The 25,253-nt window shown below is 45.6% G+C and overlaps 1 protein-coding gene across 1 annotated transcript in view; it reads left to right on the plus strand.

Moving 5' to 3' along the window:
- Positions 1-25,253, plus strand: part of INPP5F (inositol polyphosphate-5-phosphatase F) — an 819,847-nt gene that overhangs the window by 237,631 nt on the left and 556,963 nt on the right. The window contains exon 3 of the mRNA XM_086919599.1: positions 2,979-3,059. Coding sequence (XP_086775725.1) covers positions 2,979-3,059 — 81 coding nt within the window. The remainder of the gene's footprint in view (positions 1-2,978; positions 3,060-25,253) is intronic.

A 25,253-nucleotide genomic window follows, 5' to 3' on the forward strand; every position in this document is an offset into this window, starting at 1 on the left:
CTATATAAATCGGTCATTGGGCGCCCCGCTGTTATACTCGCCGCTCCTCCCGCTGGTATATCACCCCACTATGCCACTGGTCCAGGAGGCTGTGTTTCATAAATTTCGGGAGCGTACGCATATCAAGACATGGGCGGGACCCGTTTCATGAAGGACAATTCCGGAAAGTGGAGCATATCTTCCACGACATACCCCAAATGCCACTCGATGTTTTCCTATATATTCGCCTGCGACGGGGAGTGAGGGCACTCATTCCGGACTTTCCTAATGAGCCTGAAGTCCTAACACCATTGCACCTAATCCTTCAGAATACCACTGCAAAACGCCTTGTTTCATCAATATATCACATGGTGCACATGCAGAGAGAGGTGCCGCAGGCGTTGGCTAGGGGGCGCTGGGACGCAGAGCTGGGCTTCGTACTGTCAGATGACCAATGGGGATTTTGCTCACTACAGACCTCTTTCTTGGACATTAGTACCCAAAATAATGTTTTATTATCTTAATGATAATCCGTTCGAGGCTTGTGTGCTGTAGATACACATGCTTTGTATACTTCTGGCATCTAGTGTTGGGTCCAGATGTTTGCAAGTTGTTTTTCTTCTAATAAGTCTTTCCAGTCACAAGGTAAGGTGATTCCGCCTTTCAGTAATAGTGTGCATGGCCATTGACTCCATTGTTAGATTTTTTTTTTCTGCCAATGGGTTCGGATGTGTTTTGCTGCGCTCCGGTTCAAAACCGTTCTTTGGGTTCCCCTTGGTGCGCAATCCAATCTACCCTCGACGGTATTGTTCTCAAACGTGTTTCCCTATTCTCCGGTTATCGAATCGATTTGGAAACACTCTATCTTCGATCAGAAACATCAGAGCGGCCCTCGGACCTAGCGGCATCGGTCTACCCTTCCGCCGATGGAACGACTTCCATTCCAATTCTTTCCTCGGTGCCACCCCAAGTATCCTCGCACCGATCTACATCAAGTTTGTAACTTGTGCCTCCCACCAGAGCTCAAGGAAGAAGACTGCGATGCCTATAAGTTGTTTCGGTCAAAGAAAACTCTGCGTGATCATCAGGCTCAACAACGAGAAATGCAACACCAAAGCATTCAACACACTCCGATATCTTCGGCGAAGATTCGAGCATGAAGAGGTTGAGGAGTCGGCGGCAGAAGAAGAAGAGGCCTTCTCCGTCCCAGAGTTGGACTCCAGGACAGGGTGCCGTGAGTACCGAAGACCCCTTGCCCCTACACTACACTCACTTATTCCATTCTCACCCTCTTGCGGGAGAACAATCTAACAACCGAGTCGATGCCCATGTGCACTATTACCAAAAGGAGGAGTCGCCTTACCTTGTTACTTGAAAGACTTCTCTGAAGAAATACAATTAGAAAAAATCCGGACCCAACACTAGATGGCAGGAGAATGCAAAGCATTTGAATCTACAGCTCTACGTGCCAAGATCATGTGCTTACTGGTAAGTAACATAATCCTTTTACAACATCTGTCTATATAAGCCAATATCTGATCTTTGTCCTATAATCCAATTAATAAAAGATATTTACAAATACCTTACAAGTATACTTTACAGGCCAACACAACTAGTAACAATATAAAGTGTTAAAATGTTCTCTTAAAATGTGTACGTTGATTTAATCATCAAACAATCTTGGGAGTAGAAGATTTTTTAGCAATGATTGACTTGCTCACAACATAAGTGCAGATTGTGGTGTGAAGCCCTAAACAATTGGCTGATAGATTTTAAAGGAATAATGAATTTGAGAAACTGTCTATTGTTTCTAATAAATCCGTTCACATACAATGCTTCTGACTCTATCTCAATATTTTAAATTCAAGTATTAAAAATTTACTTGTTTGTTTGAATTTTATAATATGGTAATCAAATAATTAAAGAGTAAGGAATTGATTTTACACTTGTATATATTTTTTATAAACTGATAATAAGCTTAAAGTGTAATAATACTTCAGCTATGTACAGTAATTACTGTTGCCACATGTTTTGGAATTACAAATTGTGTAGCAAATACTGCACTTAAGCATTTTTCCCCTGCTGCGGTTTAGTGGGGGGAAAGTACCTGGACATACAGATTATCCTTCATTCCTTTGTACCTCCCTCATTTTTTTCATGGAAAATTCAAAGTAGTCAATGATTATTACACTTAAATAATTCCTGGCCCCTCTGTGTCAGATTTTGCGGGAGCAGTAATTACCATATCTGACACTAGAGCACTTTTTTTTTTTAATAAATCTTTTTATTAACAGTGCTCATTTCATTTAACGTGCCAGTCCATTGGTCACATTTCATTATAGAAATAAGGAGTATACAATACACAGGATAGTCACAGCCAATCATTAACAACACGCCCATTGCAAGACCCATTACCCCAGACCACCCCCCATTCCCCTGCACCTTCTCCAGGGCCCCCATATCTTCTTCCACTTTTTCGGGCACCCCCTAATTTTTAAATGGTTTCTTCTGCCCTCTGGCACCAGTCCAGGTCCCGCTCCCACTGATCCCACTGCGGAGGGGCCTTCGCCCCCCAGGCCCTGGCAATTTTCCGCTTTGCAACTCCCGCCGCCATTGCCAGCCAGTGTTCCTCATGCCTGGTCCAGTCCGTGGGCCCTTTAATCATTAAGAGCAACCATCTCGGCTCCCTCGGAACCGGTGAACCCATCACCTCTGCCGTTATATCAGTGACCTTGGTCCAGTAGAGAACAATCTTCGGGCAGTCCCACAGTATGTGGTAGAAGGATCCATCCCCCCCACATCCCCGCACACACAAGGCCGACTGACACCTACCCCATGATTTTTTGACTATTTGTCACCAGGATTTGATGAGGATCTCTCCTGGGAAAAGAAGACATTCTGAGTTGTAAAATGATTTGTTTGATTTTAGGTGTATATACTAGTGGCTTTATAGTCATATTTTTTGCCTAAACGTGTATACATTTGTTTACATTTTACAGCTACTGACCTGCTTCTAGCATGGAATCCTATTTGCCTAGGTCTTGTGGAGGGAGTGCTTGGGAAAGTTCAGCTGCACACAGGTAAGATGTCTTGTTCTTTGCCTTACTCTATATATTAAAATAGCTTTGTCATTACAGAAAGGACATTTATGGATAACACCATAATAGAGAATTTTCACATTGGACATAGACAATTGTATTTAATTTACATTTCCTGGTCTGCCGCAGCAAATTTGTTACAGTTAATTCGGCCAGAGCATTCTTCAATAAACTTCTCTGGAAGTGCTACAATAAATTTCTCCTGAATAAAAAAAGGTTTTTGCCATCTTTACCAAAACCAAGTTTACCCGTAACTCTTACTCTAATTCATGTCCTAAATATACTCCTCTTTTTCATGCAGTCACACTTCAACTCAGTTGAATTGTACCCTTCACTGTAACCCTAACTTAACTCTAACCCCTACACTAGCCCTAACCATTAGCTGAAGACCAATCCTACCTTAACTCAGAACCCTACTCTTTATCTTACCATAACTGTAACTGAAGTGTCCAGTTATGTTATAATGACTTAACTGAGTTTTTCTTTTTAATGATTTTTCATTGTAGGTAAATCTCTATAAAAGATTTTTATGTTGTAGGTCTGTTATTCAAATCTAATTCCGTTTTCAATTGAAACATTGGAATTCTGTGAAAGGTTGGAATAATAAAGCAACTGGTTAAGTAGTTCTTTTTAAAATCTTGGTCATGTAATGTTGTCGTTCCTATGGAGTTGAGAAAACACGCATGTTGTTTGTAAAGTGATTCGAGCACTTAATCTTCCTATTCTAGCTCTACGTCTTCCAGACCGGAAATTTTTTTTTCTCCATTCAGATGCACCATACTGGAAGAACCCCCCTCACTAAACTGAGTCCACCACACAGTGCTGCAAAGCCACTTATAGCACTTAGGGTTTTCAGAAAACAGGTGTACAGAAATAATAAAATTACTTTGATGAAAGTGAATGCCAAACCTCTTTTGGGACTATCATTTGTGCATATCTTCTCATTGGATGATGATCCTTTCATCCTCATAATATGGCATACTTCACATTTGAATTCTCCATCTAGCAGTGGGAAGTATCTAAGCGCGCATGTGCCCTTTAATAGTCCAGCGTACCTATTTAAGGCAATGTTACGTTATTTTGTGTTAATGTGTATTTTATGGTTTGTGACTAAAGTGAAATTTTGTGAGTGGGCTGAAGATGGTTCTATATTGTTTTCTCCCAGCTACAAGATTAAAACCAAGCTGGTCAAGTAACAGATCCTGTATGTCTTTCTTTACATTTTGCAATGTTATTGGATTGACTTCTCTGTGTCAGGTAGATTCCTAAGACAAAGGCCTTGGTGTCTAATAGACATTTAAGCCAGGCAACCCTAATTAGAGGGAGTGCAAGGCTATTTTATGTTATGTTGCTTTGTTTTTGTAGTACACCTTGAAATAGTGTTCTGAGGTTGGTAGACACAGTGACCTACATCTAGCATCTGTAGCAGACAAAGAAGGACGGTATACTGTAAATGTATAGGCATTTATATAGCGCACTACTTACCCATAGGGTCCCAAGGCGCTTCGACCGCTGCGAAACCCTTCCTGGCTTCCCTGAGAGATGGTCCCTTAATGGGTATCTCCAGGGTGAGACCAGGCATCCCCGGCGGTCTGGTGGGGCCGTTAGTGAAGATGAGGCAAGCTAATGCCCAGAGTTGCCGAGTGTGATTGCTGATCAGAGTGGGCACCGAGGCGAGAGAATTATCGAGTCCGCTGACCCTGGTCCAGAAACCTGCCGCGCCGGGAATCGAACCCTGGTCCCGGGCCGTCCTCTGCTCTCGGGTCTGCCGCCTCTAACCAGTGAGCCACACTACTTCACTCTGCTAGCCGGAATGTTAGAGGGTCAGTCAATTCTAGTAGGAATCAAATATGCCACCAACGTAGAGCAAGACATATTTTGGAACCACCTCACGAAAGTGTTGCGCCAATACGCTGCATACCCATGGCTTCTAAGGGGTGACTACAACTGCGCATTTGATATACATCTCTATCCATCCCACCCCCCACCAGCACAGTCACCTGCGCACAGGCAGACAGAGCGGTATCGCACTTGGGTGCACCATTCGGCACTAGCGGACGCCTGGAGGGAACGGAACCCCACCACTAAATTATACTCCTTCCACTCCATCCCTCACAATCCGAGAGTCCGCCTTGATAGATTCCTGTGCACAGCAGCTATACTCCACACGGTTCAACACACGGACTACCTGGGCAGGATGCTCTCGGATCACGACGCACACATCATAACGCTCCGATGGAAACCACCTCATCCCCCAGTTCCTACCTGGAAATTGCCATGTGAATGCCTCACAGACCAGTGTTCCGTCAAGAGCATGGGGCGTATATCTGCGAGCACTTCACAATAAATTCTGGCACGGCGACATCCAGACTGGTAGAATGGGATGCATTCAAGGTGGCTACCAGAGGACACTGCATACAACAAATAGTGGGGGTGCGTCAAACACTAGATAAATCACTAAAACACGCGAAGACAAAATTAGCAACACTTATTAAAAAAGCAGACGCGACTGAAGCCACCCCAACCCAGGTAGCGGAAGCCAGGACAGCCCATGCAGAGATAATGAGGGATCTGCAAAAGTATAACTTTAGATAGTATGTGCCCAAGGTACATAGAGAGGGTAGCAGGGCCGGGACACTCCTGGCATGGTTAGCCAAGCAAGAAACAGATGTAAAGCCAGCCATGGACAAAACCGGGACCCTCCACCATGCACAGATCGATATCCTGACATTTTCTATGACTATTACACGCAAATATATCGGAGCAGGATATGCACAGGGAAATATCCCAATTTTTACATCCCATACCAATGCCTTGCATCCCGAAAGCGGACAAGATTGCCTTGGAGGACAAAATTAAATCCCCAGAGGTCGTCCAGGCCATTATAGTTTTAGCAAGTAACAAAGCGCCCGGAATGGACGGTTTCCCCCTAGAATACTACGCTACCTTCTCAACACACTTGACCCCTCGCATAGTACTGATGTACGACACAGCATTTGAGAAGGACAAACTCCCGGGCTCGCTCAGGGAATCCATCCTAGTCACCTTCCCAAAACCGCATAGAGTCCCCACGTTCCCAGCCTCCTACTGACCCATAACGCTGCTAAACGCAGACTGTAAGATTTTGGGGAAAATATTGGCGGACCGCTATGTCCCGGTGCTCCCACCCTTGATACACCCCGATTAAAGTGGTTTTGTTCCGTGACGCAACACCTCCCAGAACCTGCGTCAGTTGTTCCATATTCAAGACAGAGCGAGGGCCACATTTACTAATGCAGCATGCCTCATTCTAGACCTTGAAAAGGCCTTTGATACCCTCTTATGGCCGTATCTATTCGCCGTCAATCGCAAGATAGGGGTGAGACCCATCCTGATGGCCTACACACAACTTTTAAAAAGGGGTCTCCCCTCAAGAGTCCAGATGGGCAAATACATCTCGGCCTCATTCTCGATAGATCACGGCACAAGACAGGGGTGCCCCCTATTACCCATCTTGTTCACGCTGGCGGTGGAACCCCTGGCGGCACGCCTGCGTCATGGAGGCGGTTCTTGGGGGATTGCGATAGCAGACACTATACGTTGTGTCTCCCTTTACGCAGATGATCTCTTGGTCTTTGTCCGGGACATCACTAGTGACTTAACCCCGATCTGGACAACACTGCAAGACTTTGTGAGGGTTTCTGGCCTAAGCGTCAACTGGGACGAGTCCCCACTTGGCCCCACTGGATATCTCCATTGGATATTGGCAACTCACCTGGAGCACTGCGGCACCCAGATATCAGGGGGTAAGACTATAACACACCCCGTAGGACATATACAAGGGAACCACCATGCAGAACACTAGCGGGGTTAAGAGCAGCGGTGAGCTTCTGGAGAACATTGCCCCTAGCCCCCATAGGCCGGGTGGCGCTTGCAAAAATGATCATGGTCCCCAGATTACTCTACCACGTTGCCAACCTCTCAGTAATACCACTGCACCCATTCTTTCGGGAACTGATCACCTCTCTGATATGGGACGGGGGGCGACATAGGGTCGCCTTGACCACCCTGTACTTACTGACAGATTAAGAGGGGTTTGGGAGCCCCGGCTTTCGAAGCATATTTCCTAGCGTCCCAGCTTCAGTGGTTATCACACTGGACAACGGAGCGTCATGTGGGGGAAACAATAACATGTGACGGACGAATACCCCTCACAGCTATTTGGCGATTACTAATGCCAGGTACCAAGCCTGTGCGAACCTATCTGCTACAGGTAACTATTGCCCGACAGTGTGTGCAAAAAATCCACTGCATGTCCAGAGGTACACCCATGTACTCTCCCTTGTTACCGTTGGTGGGATTACCCAGACAAGAAAAATATTTCACTTCCTGCACCTTTCAGGTATGGACGGAACACTCACTTATAGAGATCGAATCCCTATTCATAGATGGCCAACTTAGAACATATGACCAATTAACAAACGAGTGCGACCTCCCGCCGTGACGGTTCCTGCTACACCAACAACTGTTAGATAGTGGCCGCCAATACTGGGCCCTAGACCAAGGAGAACCCCCAACACACCCAGTACTATGCAGTTCTACTCATGGGAGTGGGTAGACATTTAATCACCTGGCTCTACAAAGTTGTCAGGAAACTACTTCTGCAACCGCTGCACATTTTACGTCAAACATGAGAAGAGGACGTTGGACGGGTATTTCACGACAAGGAATGCGAGACGGCGCTTGAATACACGAAAAAGGTGTCCAGGAACGCCTGGGTCAATAACATCCAATTTAATATTCTCCATCGAACATACCTCACACCGCAACGTCTCCATCGTTTTTATCCCGACAGCACTTCGCATGTCCCCACTGTCAAACCCCAGAGCCAGATTTTAGGCACCTGTTTTGGGATTGCCCCACTATACAACACTACTGGCATACAATTCACAGGGCACTTTGTGCAACGACAAATCTTATGGGCATATCCACTTGGGAGGCGTGTGCCCTCGGTTTATTCCGCAGGCGGAAATCTGAGAAGGTACAGTGCTGTTTTGCATCACTATCCCTCCTTTTAGCGAAGCGGAGATTGGCAATGTATTGGCGAGCCCCGTCAGAGCCACCCAAGGCAGCCTGGGTAGGGGCAGTTAAAAAATTGGGCTAGGCAGAAGAAGAGTTACTGAGGGAGGAGGAGGTGAAAGGTACACGAAAAACGTCCCATATCATTCGAATGGGCATAGCTGCTACACCAATACACCCGCGAAACAACACAAGCGAATTCGTCTAAGGCCTCCCAGGCACAGTCCCCACGCTCACCTCTCCTGGTATCAAATGGCCCACTCGCCGGACCAAAAGTAAGCATGTAACGCTGACACCACGGGAAGGTACTACCTAGAAGCCCCGAACACCAAACTACACCGAAGGAATGCACCAAGAACAAACACCCCTAGCCCCCTTCACTAGCCGGTATACATTAACACATCATGTAAAGACAGTGTAGCTGGCTTACTACGGAACATGCCAGAGCCCAACGTAGCCGTTCCCCACCCGCTTTCCTAGTTTTACCCCACATGTTCGGACCACCAAAAGTACATCAGTAGTTTAAGAACCGACACCAACACACGAAAACACGGGCACCTTAAATTACACGGCATTATACAGCGATGTTGATGTGGGATCGAAGTAGCAACTCCCGGGTAGTGGCCATCCAGCAGGTCACACCCCAATATGAGAGCCGCACAGATGGGACATCGGACCAGTATGATGCATATAACAAACATTGTTGTATAGTATATACCGTGCCTAATCTGCAAGGCCTCTCAAAGCTTAGTGATACATTGTAAGATGTAAAATTATTGCGTGTGTACATCGATATACATGACTTGTATCAATCTAACCTGTGTATTTTCTGAAATGTTTAAATTTAATTAAAAAAAATTAAACTACAAAAAAAAAATCTAGCATCTGTAGCCCTGTGGAAGGGCTAAAGTGATAGAGAAAAAAATCACTGAGAGTGAACCATGAACAAATTCAGAACGTTCTTAGTGTACCAGAACCTCAATCTTGTAATGTTGAGCCACCACAATGGTATGAACATTAGTAACCTCATTGTAAGAGACAAAAAAAGACCACTGTTTTCCAAAAAGTCTTGGGCTATTTCAATCAGAGTGAAAGTGTATGGTTTTTATGATGTTCAGCCCCCAGTTTTTGCTGATGCTTGCACCTCCTTCTCCATAAGGAGCTTCCTAAATGACTGTAGCTATTTTTTTTTGCCGTGTTGGTGTCTCAGGACTTAAGGTCTAGGAACACGAAAATCCTCTGGAGTTTGCTTGAGTTTGTTTTCACTGTAGTCGTCTTGTTCAATATGCTGCTATTTCTTAATGTTAGCCCTTGTAACTTGTCTAGAACTATCCCTGGGTACCCCATTACACTTTCTTCAACCTCAAAGAAATGTGGAAGTCCCTGTGCAGCTTTCGGTGTGCCTTTCACTGTAGGCCTGCATGCTGAATGAGGAATTCTTTGTTTTCTTCTGAAACAAATAATCACACTAATATGAGCTGTCCTACTTAGGTTTTCTATTTGCTAGACATTCATTTCCATATGCATATTCGAGCCCTATCTATGCTGATAGAATTCACCTTGGTGACGATGGATGGCATCAATGTATTCAACCTGCTTTCTGTTCTCTTCCATTACTACGGTCTTGGCTGCTACCTCATTGAGCCTTGCCTATATTTTCAGAACCCTCCAGCTTAGCCTTCCCATTTTTAGTTGAGAGTGCTATCGTTTTTATGCAATTTGCAATGAAGCCATTTGGCCATTCTCTGCCTTATATACCCGGTCTTCACTGATGCTTCTCTTCTAATGTCTTTGCAAGCAGCTGCCCAGCAATATAAAGAAATGTTTCTATTCTCCCTTCCTTTTCAGCTTTTATACTTCTCAACATCTTTTTCTCCTTAGTGTTGCTTTTCTTCCTGGTGTCTTTGCTGCCATGCATCGCTACCGTTCTTTCAATGCACGTTTCATTTAATGTATTCCTTGCAATGTCATCTTCATCTTCTAACTATCAAGGCCACCTCTGTGGTGAATGCCTATGCCTCTAGCACCCCCACTAATATCTTCCATGCACCCCTTCACAGAGAAGGGCTCCTGCACTATACTGTCTTCTGAACTTGACCTGGCCTCTTTCTGTCCCCGGCGAAGCAGGAATGCCCAGGTGCATAGGCACAACATTACCACGACACGATCCAGGAGCTTAAGCACAACATTACCACAACAAGACCCAGAATATTAAAGTTACATGGGCCCTCCCATTGTAAAAAAAACTATGGTCTACAGATGCATCGACTACTACCCTTCAGCATCACAAGAACTTCTGCAACAGGTAATGAGGCTCTTCTTTTAATGTACATTCAGAAATGGGCAAGGCATGCTATTACCACTAGAGAGTAGGTCTCCATCCCATCTCAGACATTTACTGTGTAAACCTTTTCCTCGCCCTGTAGAAGTCCAAAATGAAAACTTTCACACGGGCATTGTCAGGTGTTCAGAAGACCCACTGGATAATCAGTGGACCTTTAGGATGCTTACTTTCACATATGAAGTCTCAATGCATACAGGAGGTACTTCTAGGTCACAATGAGAAACCAACACTACCAATATAAGACATTTGTGCTATTAATACACTCCCTCTGGTTTTTACCAAGATTTTAGAACCAATGATTGCCTTCCTCAAATAGCAGGGAACACACTGCTACCTGAACAATTGTCTCATTTGAGCTCCTGAAAAGGAGTGTATGCATTCCCCTTTGGCCTTAAGCATTGATACCCACTATCGACATCGGGTCTCAATAAACAACCACCCATTGTCTTTGGCTATCTAAAAAAGGATTCAGTTCACAGAGTCCTTTCTTGATTCCATGCTGGTGAAGGCCTTCTCCCTCCGGGGAGGGTAGCAGCCATCAACCCTGAAGATGGACACTTCTTGACTAACAAGTCTGTAACATCCCTATGGCTCCAGACATATCTGGAGACTCCATGTGTCCTGTATATGGTTGGTATCCTTCACCTAGTTCCATATCCACTTTCTGCAAATCCATTTGCCTTCACAAAAATCATCCATTTCTCCTTGGTTCCGACTTTTGAATTGTATGGATAGAAATACATATTTCAGAAGCAGATAGAGGACTCATGGGTTTGGTACAATTGTGTGAAATGGCTTATCTGAGGTTTTCTGTGGAGTGTTTGATGCCAAGTGCCAGAAGATACACTTTCTGTCTCCTGTGTGCTGTATGGGTTGACGGGATTCCTCTACCTCCACATCATTGATAGGTGATAATGTGGTCAAGTGAGGCAGTTTTCTATAACCATGCTGTTGTCTGCCACAAGAAGCGGTGAATGGGCTGCAGGAGGTTGTTGTTGCTGAGGCCCTGGTATTGCCTGTTGTGTACGGAATTGCAGATCTCTCTCCTCCATTGAGCAAGAGTCCTGTTGGTCAAGCATGTGTCCTATCCTGCTGATTGCTATCATGTTTGGCCACTGACTCCCTCTCCACCCAGCCTTTGCCACATTTGTCACTTAAACTGCCCCATACTCAACCTGTATCCCTTTATACATCCAAACCCTGATGTAGTTCAGCTCATATTGCTTTCTTTCCTGCCACCCCTGGCACTTGACCCCTCAGACCTATTACTAAAGACATTTAAAGTGTGTTTTTCCTGGGCTCTGAGTCAGGGCTTTGACCCAGCTAATTTTCTGTAATCCTGCTCATTGGTGGGAGGTGCAGAAACAGACTTTAGAACATAACTGTTGAGATTGCTTCACACTACTGGGAATCATGAAAGTGAACCAGGATAATATTTGACGTGCTATGGGTACTGGGTGCAACCTTTGGGCAAAAGAGGTCTTCACTGTGAATTCTTTCCCATGATTCACATTTGCAGGCTATTTAGCTTCCCTAAACTAATAAACGAACAAAATGGTTCAGTGAATTGGTTAACACAGCATTTCTCTTTTTGTTTTCGATGCTTGTAAAAAATAGGCTTTCACAATGATAGTGCTACCCTCAGAGTATTAATCAACACATCTGACTAGCCCACCTGTGCAAATCCATCCTTGATGTAGGCATGTACCAACGAATCCTCCCCACAGTTTGAAAATAAACATTGTAAACGCAGAACCCTGTTAGAAACAAATAGAAACACTCACCCAAATTGCACTTCATTTACCTTCCCTATGTATATTTTATTAAACGTGCTCTATAGCGTTAGTGTACTACAAAGAGAAGCACATTTTAGAATTCATGTTTCTAATTTCCTTACAATGCTGCTTGACATTTAAAATTTGACATACAAATATAGATTGTTTTTTAATATTAGCACGTTACCATCAGCAAAAACACATATTTTTCAAAAGCATTGACAGCTACATCTGCATTCTCATGGTAACAATGAGGGCTAAATAGACGACACGCAAATGTTCCAAATCTTTTTAAAGACTACTCAATTAATTATGTAATATAATAAATACATAACGAGTAACATGTAATATGGTGTCTTATATTGACATTTTTGCTATTTAGGTGACATTTATAAATCCTCTCGGCCTTTGGCCTTGTGACATAAGATATCAACAACCTCTCAATTGATATATATTAATTCATTCACTTATAACCCTGACACATTCCTAGGGGGTCCGCATGGAGCAGTTTTAAAAGCACTGCAAAGTATCTTGTTTAATTAGCAGTTTTCAAAGAACAATAAAAGTGTCAAGATAACGACAGTGATTAATGTCCCTGCTGGAAAGACATGAGAGTTTTGTCCAGTGGCAGCTTTGACTTAATTAATGTAACACAGATGGTTAATATACCTACTGCAAAGAATGTGTACCATGCATTTAAAAAAACAGTATTTTATATGCATAGGTCAGTAGGTTACTGCTTTTGTCAGAGTGATTCTTTAGTTACAGTGCAGTTCTTAAGTGACAATCGTAATCTAGCAGAGGGACCTATAAACTGTCATCAAAGAGCTGCTTGCAAACTGCAAGGTACAAGTTAGTGACTAATGTTTTTCCCCAGTCTTTCATTATCATGATGCTGCTAAAAAGGTTTATTTGGGTGGAAATACTTTTTTATTGTTAAAGTCTATGCTAAACACTATGTTATGTTCTGAATCCTGAGTTTGTGCTTCTCCAGACCAGCACTCTTTAAAAATGCCCACCAGTATGAATGACTTGTGAATTCTACACCTTGTATTCCCCTTTGCCTTATGTAACATTTTCTATACATTGATTGACATGTATGATTCACTGTCTCTATATGTGTATGATGTAAAGTGCTCTGACATCCTACAATGGTATGAGAGATGCTATAAAAAATGAAATACATGTGACAGAGGGGCTATGGGGCGATTGGAGGCACTGTTGGAGGGTGATGGTGGGGGAATCATTGTAGAACCCCCAGAAAGATTGTCGTATTCTTGTGCATAGTCATTTCTTCATTTACTATTCTTTTAAAGCTAATACAATTCACTATGTAATATAATAAATACATAACGAGTAACATGTAATATGTGTTGTAGAATGCACCATTGTTTCCTAAATATCTTAGGGGGAGAGCCTCCCAAAGCCCCCTTTGTAGAGGTCAGGCTCACTCGCTGCACTTGGGGAGCACTGTATGGGGACTGGTCTGAAATCATTTGCCAGGGCTGCTTTGGGTTTCCAGTCTGGCCCTGGCCAGAGCAGGAGCCTTGTACTGCGAAATAAAACCAACCATTGAAAAGTTAGCCCCGGAGATGCAGCACCAACTTTCCCAATAACTTTTTTCGTTTTCCCACAAATTCTTTCAATATAAAATACAACAGACGTGGCGGAGAGTGTCGCTAGCCTCCTTGGCTTAACAACACACTCCACCACTTCAGAAACGCAGGGCTGCACCATATTTACAAGAATATGGTGCATCCCTACTTACAAGAATATGGTGCATCCCTACTTTTCCCCTGCACTGGTGCTACACTTAACATAGGAAGATTGTTTATGTACAGGAAGGTCCCCCTTCCTGCACATAAACAATCTTGAAATGTAATTTTGTCACTTCTATGTGTGCTGCTTAATGCAGCACACATGGAAGTTACAAAATATAATTTTTTTTTAAAGATCGTTGATGTGCAGGAAGGGTCACCTTCTGAACATAAACAATCCAAGGCGTTTAGCGAAAACAAAGAGAAATGAAGCATTACTCCTTGTTTCGAAAAGTTAAGACCAGGTTTTCCCTGTCTTAATTTTGGCGCTCCTTCCCATTTACGCTGCCCTCGTAAATAGGGGGCAGTGTCAAAATCAATGGGTGTTGCAGGGGAATCGGCCACCGCAACACCCACTGCCCACCCACGTTAAGTGGCTTCACGTTGCCTTGTAAATAAGGCAACACCCCTATCGCCACGGGTACTTCTCAAAAAGTGATGTTCCCATGGTTATAGGGGCTTGTAAATATGCCCCTAAAATCATTAGTAATTCGAGTATTTGTTTGTGTGCATACGTGTGTTATTTTTTTCCGAATTACTGTTTTAATGTTTGAAATTTAAATCCTACAAATTGCTTGGGGGTCCCCGGCTTCCAGTGGTGACTCAATGGGGGTCCTCAGGAGTCAAAAGTTTGGGAACCACTTGTCTAAGGTATAGAGAACACATACGTTTCGGTAAATTCTTGTGATAAGAGTGCTATAAATGGCTGCCAAATCTCTCGGAATGTGTCCCCCTCTGTTTTGAGTGTTGAAGTGAGCCTCTCTATCCACAGTAAATCTCAAATGCGGTATAGCTATGCTAGTCTCGTCTGGACCCTATCAGTACCCCATAGAGCTAGTATAAATTGGTGTGCTGCTCTAAGTGCTAATGTTATATCTCTACCGCTTCTCGAACTGAGTGGGTATGTAAGCGGATTAGGGGGACCCAGTATTAAGTAAGAAGGAAATCCGGGGAGCTGGGTAGTGAAGTGCTTGTCTACCTCTGCTCAAATCTCCACATAAAAACGTGCCAATTTTGGGCAGTCCCAGAGAATGTGCGTTAGTCTTCCTGTCTATTCACGACATCTCCTGCATTTGTTTCCTGGGCGGGGTTGATTTTGTGTAGGCGAGCTGGAGTCAAGAACCAATATGAGACGATCTTCAATGCAGACTCGGCGCTAGAAGTGTTGAGAGCTGAGTATTTAGCCCTATAGTGTATGTCTCTCCACTCCTGCAGGGTCCGTTCCCTACCTAGTTCTCGCTCCCTGCGCAACTGGACCACGGATTTTGTCTCTAGCTCAGGGCTCATTAGGATTTTGTGCAGATAGGTGACTAAGCTTTTGTCAGAATCTTTGCTAAGGAGCCATCTCTCAAAGGCGGTTAAGTGTCACTGCGTGGCTGCCCTTTTCTCCAGGTTCATCACCCAGTGTCTGTTTTGCGTATAATGAAATCTCTCTTCCTCTGGGAGCACTCTATGAGATCTTAATGTATTGAATGGAATGAGACCATCTTTGTCGAACAGATGGCCTATTTATCTGCACTCTGGTTTTTGCTAGGCATCAAACTCTTTGTGATTCAGCCCCGGAGTAAAATCTGGCTTCTCCACTACTGGAGTCAGGTGAGACGGGAATGAGGTAAAGCCCCTCTTTACTCCTATTACGTCCCAGACCCTAAGCCTGGGGGTCGTGATCCCCGGAGATAGAGGCTGGGCGCACAACTAGCCATTTTCAGAAAGGGGATCCTCCACAAAGAAGTGCCTGCCAATGCCCTATCCATAAACAGCCAAGATTTCTCTGATTCAAAGTAGGACCTTTCCACCATGTGTCTAAGTTGAGCCGCTTAGAAGTAGGTTATGATGGATGGCACTCCTAGGCCTCCCTCAATTGGACTTTGCACGTCCTCTCTCGTCTCATGTGGTTCTTTTGTTCGCCCATACAAAGGAGTGGAAGGCACCCTGCAAGTCCCAGAGTGCTCCTGGTGGGGTCACAGGGGAAAAGTCAAAAAGACGTATAATATTCTTGGCAAGGCCATCATTTTTAATGCTGCTACCCGCCCCAACCATGACAGAGCATATGGGTGCCAATGAGCTAGGTCTACTAACTCCCTATAGTTAATGGTCTTAATCTCCTGGATTGTCGGTGCAAGACGTATCCCCAGATATAGAATGGTGGTTTGCCAATTGATTGAGTGCGCTTGCTCAAGAAATCCCTTTGTGGCAGATGATGCCGTCAAATTCAACGCCTGTTATTTGGATATGTTAATGCGGAAGCCGGAGACTGATCCAAATTTCTAAACCTCGGCTAGGAACCCCGGAAGGGACACTTGTGGGTCATCTAAGGAGGCGATTACATCATCCGCATAGAGTGGAATGCGGTGGTCCTTGCCCTCGAAGCGAATGCCTCTCACGTTTGGGTCGTACCGCTTCCTCTGCGCAAATGGCTCCATATATAGTGCAAAAACTAAAGTGAAGAGAGGGCACCCCGGTCGTGTGCCCTGCCGGATCAGGAAGCTCTCCAAGATCTTGCCATTTACTCTTACTGACGCTTGTGGTCTCTCGTACCCGCTCAGCACCCAGGAGTGGAACTTGTCTCCGAACCCAAAGTGCCTCAGAACCGCAGCTAAGCATGGCTAATCCACTCTATCAAAGGCCTTCTCCACGTCTATCGAATAGAGCATCATTTCACGCTGAAAATGGAGTGCCCTGACTATTAGATGACAAAGGCGTTTAGTGTTATCTGAACATTGCCTGTTGGGAATGAATCCTGATGGATCGGGTGCGACCAATCCAAGCATAAGTGGAGCAAGATGGGACGCTAATACTCCTGTGAGCAATTTCGCATCCACATTTAAGAGTGAAATGGGTCGGTAAGACCTGTATACTGTCTTGTCTTTACCAGGTTTCGCCATGATGGTGATGGAGGCATGAAGCATTGGTGGGTCGAGTGTGTCTGTGCTCCTAGCTGCGTTGAATTCTTTGGAAAGAAGGGGAGCTAGTATGCTGCTGTAAGATTGTATAAAACAGGGCTGGGAAGCCATCGTGGCCCGGTGTCTTTTTGGGTTTCGATCTTGAGACTGCTGTTGTGACCTCTTCTATTTTACTAGTCTTATCTAAGGCTGATGCGTGTTCACCGGTTAATTTGGTTACTGTAGCTCTCCGGGTAGGTAGTAATCAACTGGGGTTGGAGGTCTTGGGCAGCGTATAGGTCCTTATAAGAAGCTCCAAATCTGGCTATCGCATCATCTACATCTATCACTTCCCCTGATTTGGTTCTCAACACCTCTACCGTGTTGGCTTTACATTGCCCTCTGAGCTCGTAGCTAATAGTCCCCCACATTTATTTCCTCCCAAATAATACGCATGTTTAAGGCCAAGGATCGAATACTCTGCATGATCCAGGTCTAGACCTGCTAATTGTTTTCTTGCAGATTCCAATTGTCTCCAGACCCGTGGAGCGCCAGTGTGATGGTGAATGCCTTTGAGCTACCTGTGTTTGAAGCTGTGTGCGTTTCTCCCACCTGGAATAGCTACCATCACCCCTCTTATTACTGCCCTTATGGCATCCCAGACCATTTTGGGTGGGGTTTCGGGGAGGTTGTTCCAAGTCATTGTAGAATACCAAATTCAGATCGTCCCCCAATACTACCCACCCGTCTTGTCCTGCCTTGCGTTCCAAAGTGTATGCGATACCCCAGGAGGCAGCCCTTGATCTCCGCTACGTTTACCCCCACCTTCCCCTGAAAAGACGGTGAGAACAGCATTGCTACCCCATCATATGTCTGGGTCAGTGAGGAGAAAAATTGTTGTGGGAAAGCTCTAGATTTGAGTTGATGCCAGTCTCCGCATGAATGATGCATCTCCTATGGAGGGCATATATCTTCTCGTGTGTTTTCGAGGTAAAAGAGGATCACCTTCCTCTTGATGTTGAGAGTCACAACCCTCAGGGTTTGTGGGTCCGCCATCATGTCAATACCCTAGGGTGAATCATGTTTCCTTCTGTGTGTTCAACCCCCACACTCCCCCAGTTCCCGAGCAAGTGCATCCTCAGTCGAGAATAAATATATGTGCTGGCTAACTAACAGTCACCAGCAAACCAACCCCATAACAAGAACATTGACTAACCAAAGTCTCTGGGTTGGAGACAGCCAAAAGCGAGCCATCTACATACCAGTAATGAGTATTTAATATGGGGTATTGCAACACATCTTTCGGTCCTCCGCTCCACCTCCAGTCCACCCTCCCGCTCATCTCTTATGTGCTGTGGTACCTCATGCCGGATCGTTCCTTAAGGTATTCTCTGTTAGCTTGGCCAGGAGTGCTTTTCTTTCAGTCGCCATAGTTTCCGGGTCTGGGATTGAGCCCCAGCTGCCTCCGGGCACCTTTCTCCAGCTCCCCCTGGCATCCTGTCTCTGACTATTGAATTCCACGTTCAGTTGGGGTTCCTCTTGTAGCTCAATCTGGAGTAACTCTGCCGCTTCTGATAAGGAGCGGAACTGCCTGGGCTGGCCTTGTCACCTAAATATCAGTCTAAATGGATGACCCCATGAGTAGGCCACTTTTTGATCTGGTCGGAATTCTTGTCGGTTTTGGAGAGTTGAAGCGGCCAGATCCTAATACAAGTGGAGGGTCTTGAACTGTTTAGCTGGCAGCTCACATGTCTTTTTTAGGATCGCTTCTTTGAGTGCAAAATTGTGGACGCATGTCAGAAAGTCCAGTGGGCATGCCGTTCCAGAGCCCCAGCTCCCCACTATCTCCGTCCTATCCAGAGGAATTGTCTCTACCGTGGTGTCCTCGAGGATTTGTGCAAAAAGTCCTGCTACGTATGTCTCAATGCTCTCTCCTTATGCGTTCCTAGGGGCCCCTCTGATGTGAATGTTATTTCTCCTAGAGCGATTTTCCAAATCCTCTGCATGGACCTGGAGGTAGAGTTGTTGTTCTGACAGATGTATGACTTCTGGTTGTAGATGCTCTATTTCTTCATCACACGAGGATCTCATTCCTCTAGGCTATCACTCACCGATGTCTCACACTTCCTTTCGGACTGCTTGTAGTTCACTCGCTAAATCCCTTTGAAGTGCCAGTAGATCATCTCTCAGGCCTGAGAATAAGGCCTCCAGATATGGGCGCGTGACTGGGGCCTTCGGGTTCCCCGGGGCCTGGCACATTTGTGAGGCAGGAGGCAAAGTGCCCCCATCCTGGGCCGTTTTTGGCCCGGTGACCCTATCCCTCAGGCCTGGTGTATTTCTTTAGGGGGGGGACACGCGGCCTCCCTCAACAGGCTGATTTTGGTCCCCGGGACTGCCCCAATATTTACAGGTGGATCCCATCCCCTGGGGCCCGGGCAACAAAGAGTAGGTGCTCTGGTGCCCACCCAGGGCACCCTCCACACTATGGTTGTTGACCACAGGGGGAGCAGCAAGGTCCCCGCGGCCCCAGCTGGCTCCCTGTCTTCAGCAGGAGCCAGCATTGCTCCTGCCTGCATGGAGCAGCTAAAAAAGCTGCTCCCTGTGGGCGGGGGCAATCTTTTCATCAGTTTCCTTACCATCTTCAGTGTGAGCAGGGAAACAGATAAAAAGTGCACTCTCAGTGGGTGTGAGATCCCGCCCACTGGTTGTGGACTTGATGTTTGCTCCCGCTTTGCGCGAGTTTTGAAATTGCTCCCTTTAAGCGAGAGCAAACACCGGTTTCCCTGCCTGCGCCAGTGCAGGTAGAGAAACTGGTAGGTCCCGCAGTTAGGCAACCTGGGAAATGGCATAAGAGCCAACTCTGGGTGATTGTGTCCCCCATGGCTATTAATGGCTCAGGCAGTGGTGTCGCACTGCCCAGCCTTGAGGGATGGGGTCTCCGGTTCCAAAATCCACCCTTCGTACAGTAGGCCCGGACTCGAAGGATGGGTTCCTCATGTTAGAAATTGGCCTTGGGGGGGCACACGCAACCAGTAGGAGGGAGGGGTGTTAAAAAAAAAATGCAGGAGACTGCACTTTTCTTTCCTTTTATTTTGCCGCACATCCTCCGCAAATTTGCCGCACAATTTTTTTTTCAAAGCAGGCAGAAAGGAAGTCCATGAGCGCACACAGGTTCATTCTCCTGGAGTTAAACCAGCTGCAAAAGCCTTGGCAGTGGGTTTTCCGGTGCTGGACATCTACCAGGCAACTGAATGGGCGTCTATCCCCACCTTTTGCAGGTATTTCACCCTTAGTTCCCATGTCCGTTGGGAGTTCATTTTGCCCACTCGATCATATAGAATTTCCCGGTGTGAATTCTACTCTTCAAATCTCCACATTTTGGAAAGGACTGCTTTGGTTAAACTTACTTTCGGTAGTGCTCTTTCCGGGCAGAACCTCTATCTAGATTCCTCTCTGTCTGCCCTCTTTCTCATTCTGTGGACTTAACTTTTAGGTTGTGCACATTTTCTAGCTTAATATTTTTGACGCTCTCTGTCTAAGGGCGTGAAATACTTTGTTGTAAATTGACGTCTGTGTGCAAAGTTGGCGCCTATATATGGCTCTACCCCATCACTTCCAGAGGTGCGGCGGAGTCTGATCGAGCAAGCAATCAGCGCCCGGGAGCAATTGCTGGAAATGTTTCCAGATCCATTCTGGCCACCTGTGGGAATTCAGAAGGTGAGAAATGTACTGTTAGATAGGGTATCCCCCAGAAAAAGTATCCCTGAGGTAAGTAACTTGTTCTTTACCTGCTGCCATGATTGCAGGTTTTTTATGCTGTGGAAGTTCTTAATAATAAATCTATATCTTTATACCATGACAATGAAAATAAATAAAACATGTTATTTGGAGCACATGTTGTAGTAAACACAGATTCAGGGATGTATTACTGCAGGACAGAATCGCATTCTTTTGCCTCACTAATGTAAAATTGAGAGTAGAATTTTTTTTTAACTTGCTGTGGTCTCCAATAGGGGTGGGTGGAATTTGCGTAATCGCGTTACGCAAATCTCCTCAAAACGGTAAAAAATCAAAATTCTGCGAATACTTGGAATTGCTTGTTTTGCGATGCTTTTTTACTGTTCGCAATCGCTGTTTGCGTGCTCGAGGGGAAATATCCAGCGAACACGCATTTTGTGAACGCGAACAGGCAAAAAATTACGCGAAGTCACGGAACTCAGTATTTTGGGCAATTTTGCATTCTCCGCGGAACGCGAAATTACCCAAGTTCTGCAAGCGGAATGGAATTTACCGCCCAGGCCTAGTCTCCAACAGGTAACTCAGGCACCCACCACAGAATGTAATTCAGAGGATCAACTCTAGCCAAATTGAATAAGTCAGCTAAATACATCTAATTCTTTTTAGTTAGCTCCAGCTGAAATAATGGAAGGGGTCATTCTTACACAAAAGCACAATTTGTGTCCGCTTTCAGGAGCTGCAATATGACCAACTGTCTCCACTCAGTTTATCTAAGTCACAGGGTGACTTTCAAATTCCACTTTATCAATCCTACAGTGCCAGCAAAAGCCAGCTTGGAATGGCTAGAGTGTAGCACTGCCAGAGACACAGGGGAAGTGTGCGAGAACTATTAGCAACTTTGTTGCCAAGGAGAGGAAGGCTGGATTGAGAGTAGAGACAGGTAAATGGCCTTGTTTGTTTTAGATGGTGGGAGTGGTGTGTGAATGCATGTGTGTTTGTTTAACCTTTTAGGAGAGTCGAACGTTCAGCGCCCAGTGCTGAATGTTCGAATAATGGGTGCGGCCCCGTCGGCCAACGGTCGTGCGCAGCACTGGCAAGGTAGTGCTCGCGACGACCGTTGGCCGACGGCAGAACTTAAAGGGTTACATGTTTCTCTGTGTGTGCATATGTATGCACTTATGTATGTGTTGTGTCCCTCCTTGAAATGTATTGTCTCTTCCTGAAAGCCTTTCCTTGTATCAAGGAGCACCAACTATATCTGGTATCCCAAATTTAAAGGGTTAACTTCTGCCACAAATATGTTCATTTTTTACATAATGTTGGCACTGGCTTCATTATAAAACTTCACATAGGATGGACATTGTTGGACTAATCATGGGATAATAGCAGCTATTGTTGCCATATTTCGAGTATGCGTGGCCAAATTGTGGCCATCTATCATATCATCATGTTCATCCATGAAATAATAGTGCCCATGGCTTACATGATGTAGGGTTGTTAGAATTATGGTGGGTAGGGGTGGCACAATTGTGACCCTTGCATAATGTTGGGCAGCCTTGGCATAATGTAGGTATCTCTGTCATTATGGTGGGTACCCCTGGCAAGTGATGGTAAAACTTTAGCACATGGGGCCGAATCCAATATGAAAAAGTGCATATTTGATAGAAAAACATTTATTTTGAGAAACTGACATGTTGATGTTTAAAAAATAAAATGAGTGAAAATCCCAAAAATATTTAATATGCTCTTTGAATGATAGATGAGTGGTAGTTCATACAGAGTTGATGAGATGTCTAGCCTTTGTTCCTGTGAGAACTTGGTGTTGTGGCTGCGATTTTATTAGTTTTGGGTAGGCATTTTATTATGATAAATCCTAAAGCTTGTCCTGCATTGTTAGTAGCCCCGTCTTATGTGTTGGGGTGGTTGGTGTTCTACTACAGTATTGAATTTTAAATATCATTATGCTAAAATATTTCATCTAGAATATAGACTACTTCAATATCATAAAGGTCAGAATATATAAGTAAGTAGAGTTTTATTTAGATTCTTAACTCTACATCTGTTTATCTTGAAGACCGGTATATCATCAAGGTATACAAGTATGAAATGTAGACTAACAAATATATTCTAACCTATGTATATGTTCTTTAATAATGTTGTACTGGTCAATATTCCTGATAGGATATTTTGTCATTGCTCACTATTGCGAAATATTTCTGGGTGGTCACTACTAGTAATCCTGCATGGTGTGGTCACAATTGTGATTTTATCCGATGTGGTATCTACTAAAACAATTGTCAGTCACTGATAGTTTGGGACTATTTTCATTGATCAGACATAGCTCACATCATAGTGAAACTGTGTACTAATTTGATATCATTATAGCACAACTTGAGTTAGGCTTCACCAGATGGATACCTTAATCTTTGAACTGTGTTAGCGATAGGAGTGGGCAGAGGATCCTTTGTGCTCATCAGCCGAACACCTGCACTTCCAGATCCAGACCACCCCCAAAGCCACACTCTGAGGAACCCTCATCTATAGACCCCCCGGCCCTTGGACACCCTTTACCACCACCATCACCGACTTCATCGCACCCCACACCAGCGCCTCAACAAACTATTTACTCATTGGAGACCTGAACTTCCACCTTGACAACCCCAACTCCACCATCCTTTGTGACAACCTCACCAACATCTGAATGAATCAACTCGTCAACACACCGACCCATAGAGTAGGACACACCCTCGATCCCATCCTCACTGCAGGAAACACATACATTTCAGCCAGTCCACACAACCACCATGGACCGACCACCACTGCGTACACTTTTCCATCGACAAACACAAGGAACCAAAACTAGCCCCACGCCCACCACGAAGGAACTGGATTAAGGTTACAGAGGAGCAGCTGAACTCCACCCTCACCCGAGACAACCACACCTGGGCATCCGACTCAAACAACGCAGCCAGCGAACTCCACACCTAGATCCCCAACTGCATAGACTAGCTCGCCCTACTGCGCAACCCCGACATACAATGCCCCAGGAAAGCCGCCTGGTTCACCCCGTTCTCCAAGAAACCAGGCGCACCTACAGACGCATGGGGAAGAACTGGAGAAACACCAAGACAACCGAAAACCACACCACCTACAAGGACGCCATGACGGACTACCACACCCAACTCAGAGTCACCAAGAGGAACTTCATCCACACTAAGATCCTCGTCAACTCCAAGGAACTTTTCAGCGTCATTCAAGAATTCACCAACTCACGCAGCAAAGCCACTTCCACCTCAAGATCAAACACCTCTACGACAACTTCGTCGACCACCCACCAGGCGCCACTGACGGCCCTCTGTCCCCCAGAGACACTAGCCAGCCCACCATTTCCGACTGGACACCGATCACGGCCAAAGATACTGCCTAGACCCCTTGTTGTTTAACTAGACCATGAAAGGCATCCACTCAGGAGCCCCCACGGACCCCTGCCCCACTCACATCTACCACAAAGCCAAGACCGCCATCCCACCTGAACTACAGCGCACCATCAACACCACCTTCAAAACAGGCACCTTCCCAGACGACTGGAAGCGCACAGAAGTCCGAGCCCTACTCAAGAAACCAACAGCTGACCCCACCGACCTCAAGAACTACCGGCCCATCTAACTCTTCCCCTTCGCAGTCAAGGTCGCGGAGAAAATAGTCAACAGGGAACTGACACGATTCATTGAAGAAAACTCCGTCCACGACCCATCCCAATATGGATTCCGAAGCAACCCCAGCACAGAGACCACCCTACTCACCGCCACAGACGACATCTGCACTCGCCTGTACCAAGGCCACTCCGCAGCCCTCATCCTACTAGACCTATCAGCGGCCTTCAAAGCCGCCTCCCACAGCACACTAGCCACCAGACTACATGATGCAGGCTTACAAGGAACAGCCCCGGACCAGATTCAATAATTCCTCACCGGAAGAAGCCAAAGGATCAGACTACCACCCTTCCTCTCCCACCCCACAAAAATCACCTGCAGAGTCCCACAGGGGTCTTCACTGAGCCCGACTCTCTTCAACATCTACATGGACCCCCTCGCAGCCATCATCCGACAACACGGCCTCAACATCGTATCCTACGCTGACGACACCCAACTCATCTTCTCCCTCACCAAAGACCCCACCACCCCCAAACTCAACTTCCAGGAAGGAATGCAAGACATAGCAGTCTGGGTGACCAACAGCTGCCTGAAGCTCAACACAGAGAAGACAGAGGTCCTCGTCCTTGGTACCACCCCTTCAGCATACGACAGCACATGGAGGCCAACCGCCCTCTGTAGCCCACCCACCTCCTCAGACCACGCCAAGAACCTCAGCATTGTACTCGACTCATCAGTCACTATGAACCCCCAGGTCAATGCCGTTACCTCCAGCTGTTTCAACACTCTCCACGTCCTCCAAAATACCTTCAAGTCAAACCCCTCTGAGTCAAGGAAGACAGTCACCCACGCACTCATCACCAGCAGACTGGACTACGGAAACACACTCTACGCTGGCATCAACAAGTC

This window comes from Lissotriton vulgaris, chromosome 5, assembly GCF_964263255.1.
Source record: "Lissotriton vulgaris chromosome 5, aLisVul1.2, whole genome shotgun sequence".
NCBI lineage: Eukaryota > Metazoa > Chordata > Amphibia > Caudata > Salamandridae > Lissotriton > Lissotriton vulgaris.